The 10,878-nt window shown below is 54.2% G+C and overlaps 1 protein-coding gene and 1 long non-coding RNA gene across 3 annotated transcripts; both read right to left on the bottom strand.

The window, feature by feature from the left end:
- Positions 1 to 1,371: 1,371 nt before the first annotated feature.
- Positions 1,372 to 2,418, bottom strand: LOC127922355 (uncharacterized). 2 transcript variants are annotated; one of them, XR_008111052.1, is made up of 3 exons: positions 2,320 to 2,418; positions 1,660 to 1,992; positions 1,372 to 1,548 (listed from the first exon to the last, which is right to left on the bottom strand). It is a non-coding gene; the product is annotated as an uncharacterized LOC127922355 (long non-coding RNA). The 2 variants fall into 2 exon arrangements; XR_008111051.1 differs by lacking the exon at positions 2,320 to 2,418 and adding an exon at positions 2,104 to 2,264.
- Positions 2,419 to 2,876: 458 nt separating this feature from the next.
- Positions 2,877 to 8,590, bottom strand: LOC127922354 (uncharacterized). Its single transcript, XM_052506075.1, has 6 exons — positions 8,413 to 8,590; positions 7,396 to 7,488; positions 7,065 to 7,192; positions 6,612 to 6,684; positions 4,714 to 5,008; positions 2,877 to 3,027 (listed from the first exon to the last, which is right to left on the bottom strand). Exons 3-6 carry the CDS (start codon positions 7,146 to 7,148, stop codon positions 2,877 to 2,879), a joined length of 603 nt encoding a protein of 200 aa, XP_052362035.1. The 5' UTR covers positions 7,149 to 7,192; positions 7,396 to 7,488; positions 8,413 to 8,590.
- Between the last annotated feature and the right edge of the window lie 2,288 nt (positions 8,591 to 10,878).

Here is a 10,878-nt window from a genome sequence, read left to right as displayed (position 1 = left end):
TGGGGAAACGGAACGGGATACCGAGTCAGTTGTACAACGGAACGCTTTCAACCAAAAATGTGTCTTCCGTATTTAACCTAACCCTTCTGAGTCAGAGAGAGGAGTGGAAGGGAGACGAGAGGGAGGGGAGAGGAGACATGAGAGAGAGGAGACAGGAGAGGGGAGACAGGAGGAAGGAGGAGAGGAGAGAGGAGACAGGAGACAGGAGACAGGGAGGAGGAGACAGGAGAGAGGAGACAGGAGAGAGGGGAGAGGAGACAGGAGAGAGGGGGAGAGGAGACAGGAGAGAGGAGACAGGAGACAGGAGAGAGGAGACAGGGGAGAGGGAGGAGACAGGAGAGAGGAGACAGGAGAGAGGAGACAGGGGGAGAGTAGACAGGGGGGAGAGGAGACAGGGGGAGAGGAACAAGGATAGAGGGGGAGAGGAGACAGGAGAGAGGAGACAGGAGAGAGGGGGAGAGGAGACAGGGGGAGAGGAGACAGGGGGAGAGGGGGAGAGGAGACAGGAGAGGAGACAGGGGAGAGTAGACAGAGGGAGAGTAGACATGGGGGAGAGACAGGGGAGACAGGGGGAGAGGAGACAGACAGGAGAGAGGAGACAGGAGAGAGGAGACAGGAGAGAGGAGACAGGAGAGAGGAGACAGGAGAGGAGACAGGAGAGAGGAGACAGGAGAGAGGAGACAGGAGGAGAGGAGACAGGAGGAGAGGAGACAGGAGACAGAGGAGGAGACAGGGGGAAGAGGAGACAGGGGGAAGGGGAGAGGGAGACAGGGGAGAGGAGACAGGGGAGAGGAGACAGGGGGAGAGGGAGACAGGGGAGAAGGAGACAGGGGGAGAGGAGACAGGAGAGAGGAGACAGGAGAGAGGAGACAGGAGAGAGGAGACAGGAGAGAGGGTACAGGGGAGAGGAGACAGGGGGAAGGGGAGAGGAGACAGGGGGGAAGGGGGAGAGAGGAGACAGGGAGAGGGAGACAGGAGAGAGGAGACAGGAGAGAGAGACAGGAGAGAGAGACAGGAGAGAGGAGACAGGGGAGAGGAGACAGGGGGAGAGGAGACAGGGGGGAGAGGAGACAGGGTGGAGGGGTGTGTGAAATTGTAATGTCAAGGGATGATTTTAACACATAAACAAATATGTACACACACACAAACACAATTACCGAAACACTGACACACACACCAGAGTGAGATAGAGAGAGGTGTGAAAAGTCAACAGCAGGAGATTATATATATCTCTCTCTCTCACACACACACACAGGTGTCTTGGTCTCCCCCTGTCCTCTCCATCTGTTCCTGGCTTCTCCTGCAGTCTCAATGTTCCTCCTTTCCCTCCCCCTCCATCCCTCCCTCCCTCCTCTCCCTCCCCTGCCCTCCTAAACCTTGACACCCACAGTCCTCCTCGTGTTGCAGAACTACAGTGTGAGGAGTAAAAGCCTCCACCTTGGTGATGTCTACAGGCAGGCCTCCCTCCTCTCCCTCCCCCTGCCCTCCTTAACACCCACAGTCCTCCTCGTGTTGCAGAACTACAGTGTGAGGAGTAAAAGCCTCCACCTTGGTGATGTCTACAGGCAGGCCTCCTCCTCTCCCTCCCCTGCCCCCTCCTTAACACCCACAGTCCTCCTCGTGTTGCAGAACTACAGTGTGAGGAGTAAAAGCCTCCACCTTGGTGATGTCTACAGGCAGGCCTCCCTCCTCTCCCTCCCCCTGCCCTCCTTAACACCCACAGTCCTCCTCGTGTTGCAGAACTACAGTGTGAGGAGTAAAAGCCTCCACCTTGGTGATGTCTACAGGCAGGCCTCCCTCCTCTCCCTCCCCCTGCCCTCCTTAACACCCACAGTCCTCCTCGTGTTGCAGAACTACAGTGTGAGGAGTAAAAGCCTCCACCTTGGTGATGTCTACAGGCAGGCCTCCCTCCTCTCCCTCCCCCTGCCCTCCTTAACACCCACAGTCCTCCTCGTGTTGCAGAACTACAGTGTGAGGAGTAAAAGCCTCCACCTTGGTGATGTCTACAGGCAGGCCTCCCTCCTCTCCTTCCCCCTGCCCTCCTTAACACCCACAGTCCTCCTCGTGTTGCAGAACTACAGTGTGAGGAGTAAAAGCCTCCACCTTGGTGATGTCTACAGGCAGGCCTCCCTCCTCTCCCTCCCCCTGCCCTCCTTAACACCCACAGTCCTCCTCGTGTTGCAGAACTACAGTGTGAGGAGTAAAAGCCTCCACCTTGGTGATGTCTACAGGCAGGCCTCCCTCCTCTCCCTCCCCTCCTTAACACCCACAGTCCTCCTCGTGTTGCAGAACTACAGTGTGAGGAGTAAAAGCCTCCACCTTGGTGATGTCTACAGGCAGGCCTCCCTCCTCTCCCTCCCCCTGCCCTCCTTAACACCCACAGTCCTCCTCGTGTTGCAGAACTACAGTGTGAGGAGTAAAAGCCTCCCACCTTGGTGATGTCTACAGGCAGGCCTCCTCCTCCCCTCCCCTGCCCTCCTTAACACCCACAGTCCTCCTCGTGTTGCAGAACTACAGTGTGAGGAGTAAAGCCTCCACCTTGGTGATGTCTACAGGCAGGCCTCCCTCCTCTCCCTCCCCTGCCCTCAACACCCACAGTCCTCCTCGTGTTGCAGAACTACAGTGTGAGGAGTAAAAGCCTCCACCTTGGTGATGTCTACAGGCAGGCCTCCCTCCTCCCCCTCCCCCCTGCCCCTCCTTAACACCCACAGTCCTCCTCGTGTTGCAGAACTACAGTGTGAGGAGTAAAGCCTCCACCTTGGTGATGTCTACAGGCAGGCCTCCCTCCTCTCCCTCCCCCTGCCCTTAACACCCACAGTCCTCCTCGTGTTGCAGAACTACAGTGTGAGGAGTAAAAGCCTCCACCTTGGTGATGTCTACAGGCAGGCCTCCCTCCTCCTGCCCTCCCCCCCACAGTCCTCCTCGTGTTGCAGAACTACAGTGTGAGGAGTAAAAGCCTCCACCTTGGTGATGTCTACAGGCAGGCCTCCCTCCTCCCTGCCCCCTCCCTCAACACCCACAGTCCTCCTGCAGAACTACAGTGTGAGGAGTAAAAGCCTCCACCTTGGTGATGTCTACAGGCAGGCCTCCCTCCTCCTGCCCTCCTTAACACCCACAGTCCTCCTCCTGTGTTGCAGAACTACAGTGTGAGGAGTAAAGCCTCCACCTTGGTGATGTCTACAGGCAGGCCTCCCTCCTCTCTCCCCCTGCCCTCAACACCCACAGTCCTCGTGTTGCAGAACTACAGTGTGAGGAGTAAAATGCCTCCACCTTGGTGATGTCTGTAGGCAGGCCTCCTTGGTGGCGCTGATCATCTGGTCAGTCCTTTAGCGTATCGGAGATGGACCACCGCTCCCTGCATGTCCTTCATCTGTTTAGAACGCAGCGCCACACACACACACACACACACACGCCTGGCGCCGCCCCAGCAACAGGAAGTCCAACTGCTGCTGGGCTGCACCACAGGAAGGGACGTCACAGGGGGAGGAGTCAGGATGTGGATGTATGTGTGAGGAGAGGAGAGATGGAGAGGACGAGAGATACGGAGACAGAGAGAGACGTGAGAGAGAGATGTGTGTGTGTGTGTGTGTGTGTGTGTAGGGAGAGACAGAGAGCTAATGTCGAGAGTGTCAATGGGAGAATGAATTTGTTCACGTCAAGGATGAATATAACACATCGATGAATATGTGTGACACACACACACACACACACACACACACACACACACACACACACACACACACACACACACACACACACACACACAGAGACTGGTGTGGGACAGACACCGAGGACTGGAGCTCCACAGGCAGAGAGACAGAGAGAGACAAGAGACAGAGAGAGACGAGAGACGAGAGAGACAGAGAGAGACGAGAGACGAGAGAGACAGAGAGAGACAGAGAGAGAGAGACACAGAGACAGAGAGACGAGAGAGACATAAGCCCCAGTCTGGAGCCCTGTGTTGTGTTGCCTCCGGAACCTGGTGTGGGAGGGGTCGGGGGCTTTGCCTTTCTGGACTGGAGCTCCACTGCAGGCTGGAGGGGGGACGAGAGAGAGACAGAGAGACAGAGAGAGAGACGAGAGAGAGAGAGAGAGAGAGAGAGAGACGAGAGATACGAGAGACAGAGAGAGACGAGAGAGAGAGAGACGACAGAGAGAGACGAGAGAGAGAGATACGAGAGACAGAGAGAGACGAGAGACAGAGAGAGACGCGAGACAGAGAGACAGAGAGAGACGAGAGAGACAGAGAGAGACGAGAGAGACGAGAGAGACAGAGAGAGAGACAGAGAGACGAGAGAGACAGAGAGAGAGACGAGAGAGACGAGAGAGACAGATACGAGAGACAGAGAGACTGAGACAGAGAGAGACGAGAGAGAGAGAGACAGAGAGAGACAGAGACGAAGACAGAGACGAGAGACAGAGAGAGACGAGAGAGAGAGATCGAGAGACAGAGAGAGACAGAGACGAGAGAGACGAGAGAGACAGATACGAGAGAGAGAGAGACAGACGAGAGAGAGACGGAGACAGAGAGAGAGAGAGAGAGAGAGAGAGAGACAGAGAGACGAGAGAGAGAGACAGAGAGAGAGAGAGAGACAGAGAGACAAAGAACAGAGAGAGAGAGAAGAGAGAGAAACGAGAACGCAGAGAGAGAGAGAGAGAGAGAGAGAGACGAGAAGAGAGAGAGAGAAGAGAGACGTGGGACGAGAGAGAGACGAGAGAGAGTTAAGTGAACGGAAGTTAAATATTGTAAGCATGAACATACTCCCTGTTCTGCGTGTCCAGGACATAGCATCCATATTTTCCCACTTTCCAGAACAATCTTGAGAGTCAAGAAATCTCATGACATCATCAGTATCAGTATAATAGGTCATGGTGGTTACCTTGGCCAATTCCCCTGTTCCGTCCTCGTCCTCTGCGTCTGCGTCCTGATTGGCTAGTTTCATGGCCGTCTCCAGGACGCCCATGAAGTTCTGCTGGCTGCTCTCTGAGCCCTGCAGCGGAGGACAGCCTGGGCCACAACAACACAGTACATAGTAAACACAGAACAAAACCACAGAACAAAACACACAAACATGCTACAGTTACACGCTACAAACACGTGTAAACGCTACACGCTACAAACACGACACGCTACACACGCTACAAACACGCTACTGTGTACAAAAACACGCTACAAACACGCTACAAACATGCTACAAACATGCTACAAACACGCTACGGTGTACATGCTACAAACACGCTACGGTGTACACGCTACAAACACGCTACAAACACGCTATGGTGTACACGCTACAAACACGCTACGTGTACACGCTACAAACACGCTACGGTGTACACGCTACATACACGCTACAAACACGCTACGGTGTACACGCTACAAACACGCTACGGTAAACACGCTACGGTGTACACGCTACAAACACGCTACGGAGTACACACTACGGTGTACACGCTACAAACACGCTACGGCGTACACGCTACAAACACGCTACGGCGTACACGCTACATACACGCTACAAACACGCTACGGTGTACACACTACAAATACGCTACAAACACGCTACGGTGTACACGCTACAAACACGCTACGGCGTACACGCTACAAACACGCTACGGCGTACACGCTACATACACGCTACAAACACGCTACGGTGTACACGCTACAAATACGCTACAAACACGCTACGGTGTACACGCTACGGAGTACACGCTACAAACACGCTACGGAGTACACGCTACAAACACGCTACGGAGTACACGCTACAAACACGCTACGGCGTACACGCTACAAACGCGCTACGGCGTACACGCTACGCGCTACGGATGTACACGCCACGGAGTACACGCTACAAACACGCTACGGAGTACACGCTACAAACACGCCACGGGCGCACGCTTCAAACACGCCACGGCGCGTACGCTACAAACGCTACGGCGTACACGCTACAAACACGCTACGGCGTACACGCTACAAACACGCTACGGCGTACACGCTACAAACACGCTACGGTGTACACGCTACAAATACGCTACAAACACGCTACGGTGTACACGCTACAAACACGCTACGGTGTACACGCTACAAACACGCTACGGCGTACACGCTACAAACACGCTACGGCGTACACGCTACGGCGTACACGCTACAAACGCGCTACGGCGTACACGCTACAAACACGCTATGGAGTACAAGCTACAAACACGCTACGGCGTACACGCTACAAACACGCTACGGCATACACGTCTAGAGAGGTTTGCAGTGCAGGTCCCTGCTGCAGTGTGTGCAAACCTGGTCGAGAACTACAGGAAACGTATGATCTCTGTAATTGCAAACAAAGGTTTCTGTACCAAATATTAAGTTACGCTTTTCTGATGTATCAAATACTTATGTCGTGCAATAAAATGCTAATTAATTACTAAAACAAAATCAAACAATGTGATTTTCTTGATTTTTGTTTTAGATTCCGCCTCTCACAGTTGAAGTGTACCTATGATTAAAATTACAGACCTCTACATGCTTTGTAAGTAGGAAAACCTGCAAAATCAGCAGTGTATCAAATACTTGTTCTCCCCACTGTAGATGATAAAAGCTGCAGTTAAATGCAGGTTACCTGGTGGTACAGGGAGATCAGCCAGGTTGACTGGGCGTCCAGCCTTATGAGACCTGATGGCATCCTGGTATTGCTGTTACATATACACACACACACACACACACACACACACACACACACAGAAAAAACATTAGTACGATATATCCAAGCAGGTATACATTACAGTGTGTGTGTGAGACGTTTCTGCTGTCAAAAGCATGGAACTTTTGGAGTTCTTTTTCATTCTTTGTGTGTGTGTGTGTGTGTGTGTACGTGAACCACCAGTCATTTCTTTGATGTGTGTGTGTGTGTGTGTGTGAACCACCAGTCATTTCTTTGATGTGTGTGTGTGTGTGTGTGTGTGTGTGTGTGTGTGTGTGTGTGTGTGTGTGTGTGTGTGTGTGTGTGTGTGTGTGTGTGTGTGTGTGTGTGTGTGTACGTGAACCACCAGTCATTCCTTTAATGTGTGTGTACCTTGACGATGCGCTGGTGCATGCGTGCCTTGCGGTCGTCTCCTTTGCTCTTGGCCCCCTCTGCTGCAGCTTTGTATCTGTCCATCCTCTGCTGTAACGCTTCCCCTACACTGCCTGGGGCTGGGAGGGCTGTCTCACACACACACACACACACACACACACACACACACACACACACACACACACACGTCTCCACTGAGCCACCTGGCACAAAATGGCTGCCGTGCATCAACCAGATGGGAGCTACACATTGGTGATGGAGGTGATTTCCCCCTTTAGAAAGACCCTTTATATATCCAATCCATCATTATCATTAATAGTATGTGTGTTACCGGAGTCGGCCACCGGGGGAGCTGCAGGGGGAGCTGCAGGGGAGGGCCTGGAGGAAGACTGGGGAGGAGCTGAACGCTCTACCACTGCATCTCCTGAGGAGAGAGAGAGGGATGAGAAGAAAGAGGAGTTGCGCCGTACGGGGGGGTTGAGATCAGATGTTTAGGGGTCAGGGCAGAATGTACGAAGTGTCACAGATTAGGAGTCCTGATCTAGGATCAGGTTCCCCATGTCCTCTTTTTCATTGTGATCTAAAAGGGAAAACTGATCACAGATCAACACTCTCAGAGACTGAGACACTATGAATATAGACCCTGGTCTTCTAGTCTCTAGCAGGTCTTTAGGGATGAGACTGACACTATGAATATAGACCCTGGTCTTCTAGCCTCTAGCAGGTCTTTGGGGATGAGACTGAGACACTATGAATACAGACCCTGGTCTTCTAGTCTCTAGCAGGTCTTTAGGGATGAGACTGACACTATGAATATAGACCCTGGTCTTCTAGTCTCTAGCAGGTCTTTGGGGATGAGACTGAGACACTATGAATATAGACCCTGGTATTCTAGTCTCTAGCAGGTCTTTAGGGATGAGACTGACACTATGAATATAGACCCTGGTCTTCTAGTCTCTAGCAGGTCTTTAGGGATGAGACAGACACTATGAATACAGACCCTGGTCTTCTAGTCTCTAGCAGGTCTTTAGGGATGAGACTGACACTATGAATACAGACCCTGGTCTTCTAGTCTCTAGTAGGTCTTTGGGGATGAGACTGACACTATGAATATAGACCCTGGTCTTCTAGTCTCTAGCAGGTCTTTGGGGATGAGACTGACACTATGAATACAGACCCTGGTCTTCTAGTCTCTAGTAGGTCTTTAGGGATGAGACTGACACTATGAATACAGACCCTGGTCTTCTAGTCTCTAGCAGGTCTTTAGGGATGAGTTTCAAATGGAAGCCTATAGGCCCTAGTAGTGCACTATATAGGGAATAGGGTGTCATTGATAAACCAAGCGCACCTGGAGGGGGAGGTAGAGAGCTGAGGTCCACTGGTTCCCCTCTGTCCAACGCCTCTACTACTGGGTCTAGTTTCTGTACAAGGAGAGGTGGTGGAGAGGGAGAGGTGGAGGAGAGGGAGAGGAGAGGGATAGGAGGTGAAGAGGTGGTGGAGGTGGAGAGGTGGTGGAGAGGGAGAGGTGGTGGAGAGGTGGTGGAGAGGGAGAAGTGGAGGAGAGGGAGAGGAGGTGAAGAGGAGGTGGAGAGGGAGAGGAGGTGAAGAGGTGGTGGAGAGGGAGAGGAGGTGAAGAGGAGGTGGAGAGGGAGAGGAGGTGAAGAGGTGGTGGAGAGGGAGAGGAGGTGAAGAGGGGGTGAAGCGGTGGTGGAGAGGGAGAGGAGGTGGAGAGGTGGTGGAGAGGGAGAGGAGGTGAAGAGGTGGTGGAGAGGGAGAGGAGGTGGAGAGGTGGAGAGGGAGAGGAGGTGGAGAGGAGGTGGAGAGGGAGAGGAGGTGAAGAGGTGGTGGAGAGGGAGAGGAGGTGAAGAGGGGAAGAAGAGGTGGTGGAGAGGGAGAGGAGGTGAAGAGGTGGTGGAGAGGGAGAGGAGGTGGAGAGGGAGAGGAGGTGGAGAGGTGGTGGAGAGGGAGAGGAGGTGATGAGGTGGTGGAGAGGGAGAGGAGGTGGAGAGGAGAGGGAGGTGGAGAGGGAGAGGAGGTGAAGAGGAGGGAGGTGGAGGTGGTGGAGAGGAGAGGAGGTGGTGGAGAGGGAGAGGAGGTGAAGAGGGGGTGGAGGTGGAGAGGTGGTGGAGGTGGAGAGGTGGTGGAGAGGGAGAGGAGGTGAAGAGGAGGTGGAGAGGGAGAGGAGGTGAAGAGGTGGTGGAGAGGAGGGAGGTGAAGAGGGGGTGAGACGGTGGTGGAGAGGGAGAGGAGGTGGAGAGGTGGTGGAGGGGAGAGGAGGTGAAGAGGTGGTGGAGAGGGAGAGGAGGTGGAGAGGTGGTGGAGAGGGAGAGGAGGTGGAGAGGAGGTGGAGAGGAGAGGAGGTGAAGAGGTGGTGGAGAGGGAGAGGAGGTGAAGAGGGGAAGAAGAGGTGGTGGAGAGGGAGAGGAGGTGAAGAGGTGGTGGAGAGGGAGAGGAGGTGGAGAGGAGGAGGTGGAGAGGGGGTGGAGAGGGAGAGGAGGTGATGAGGTGGTGGAGAGGAGAGGAGGTGGAGGGAGAGGAGGTGGAGGGAGAGGAGGTGAAGAGGGAGAGGAGGTGAAGAGGTGGTGGAGAGGGAGAGGAGGTGAAGAGGTGGTGGAGAGGAGAGGAGATGGAGAGGAGAGATGGTGGAGAGGGAGAGGAGGTGGAGAGGGTGGAGTGGAGAGGAGAGATGGTGGAGAGGGAGAGGAGGTGGAGAGGAGGTGGAGAGGAGTGAGAGGGAGAGGTGGTGGAGAGGAGAGGAGGTGAAGAGGTGGTGGAGGGAGAGGAGGTGGAGGGAGAGGAGGTGAAGAGGTGGTGGAGAGGTGGTGGAGAGGGAGAGGAGGTGAAGAGGTGGTGGAGAGGAGAGATGGTGGAGAGGTGAGTGGAGGTGGAGAGGAGAGGAGGTGGTGGAGAGGAGAGGAGGTGAAGAGGTGGTGGAGAGGAGAGAGGAGGAGGTGAAGAGGTGGTGGAGAGGGAGAGGAGGTGAAGAGGTGGTGAGAGGGAGAGGAGGTGGAGAGGGGGTGAAGAGGTGGTGGAGGAGGAGAGGAGGTGAAGAGGTGGTGGAGAGGGAGGAGGTGGAGAGGGAGGAGGTGAAGAGGGAGAGGAGGTGAAGAGGTGGTGGAGGGTGGTGAAGAGGTGGTGGAGAAGAGGAGGTGGAGAGGGAGAGGAGGTGAAGAGGTGGTGGAGAGGAGAGGTGGTGGAGAGGTGGTGGAGAGGGAGAGGAGGTGGAGGGAGAGGAGGAGAAGAGGTGGTGGGAGGGAGAGGTGGTGGAGAGGGAGAGGAGGTGGAGGAGAGGAGGTGAAGAGGTGGTGGAAAGGGAGATGGGGAGAGGAGGTGGAGAGGTGGTGGAGGCAGGAGGAGGATGGAAGGAAGATGGAGGAGGAGATAGAAGGTGATGGAGGAAGAAAGGTGATAGGCAGGTGAATAAAGGGAAGGAGAGGTGAAGAGGGAGAGGAGGTGAAGAGGAGAGGAGGTGAAGAGGTGGTGGAGAAGGAGGAGGTGGAAGGTGAGTGAAGAGAAGAGGAGAGTGAAGAGGAGAAAGGAGTGGATAGGTGGGTGAATAAAGGGAGAGAGAGGTAAGAAAGAGGAGAGAGAAGTGAAGAAGAGAGGAAGGAAGGTAAGAAAAGAAGAGAGAAGAGAGGAAGGTAAGAAAGAAGGTGAGTGGAAGGAAAGAGGAAGGAGTGGAAGGTGGTGGAGAAGGAAGAAGGAGGTGAGAGAGAAGAGAAAGGAGTGGATGGGTGGGTGAATAAAGGAGAGGAGGTGAAGAGGAGAGGAGGTGAAGAGGAGAGGAGGTGAAGAGGGAGAGGAGGTGAAGAGG

The sequence above is a fragment of the Oncorhynchus keta genome, unplaced genomic scaffold (assembly GCF_023373465.1).
Source record: "Oncorhynchus keta strain PuntledgeMale-10-30-2019 unplaced genomic scaffold, Oket_V2 Un_contig_25414_pilon_pilon, whole genome shotgun sequence".
Lineage (NCBI taxonomy): Eukaryota > Metazoa > Chordata > Actinopteri > Salmoniformes > Salmonidae > Oncorhynchus > Oncorhynchus keta.
The sequence above is the reverse complement of the archived record's forward strand: the minus strand, read 5'-3'. Positions and strand labels throughout refer to the sequence as shown.

What these genes read in the sequence shown, in the direction of transcription:
- LOC127922354 (XM_052506075.1), bottom strand. Translation starts at nt 7,148, where the DNA reads ATGGACAGATACAAAGCTGCAGCAGAGGGGGCCAAGAGCAAAGGAGAC. An exon ending in TGCACCAGCGCATCGTCAAG is followed by an intron (nt 6,685 to 7,064) that starts GTACACACACAT and finishes TATATGTAACAG; the next exon opens with CAATACCAGGATGCCATCAG. An exon ending in TGATCTCCCTGTACCACCAG is followed by an intron (nt 5,009 to 6,611) that starts GTAACCTGCATT and finishes GTTGTGGCCCAG; the next exon opens with GCTGTCCTCCGCTGCAGGGC.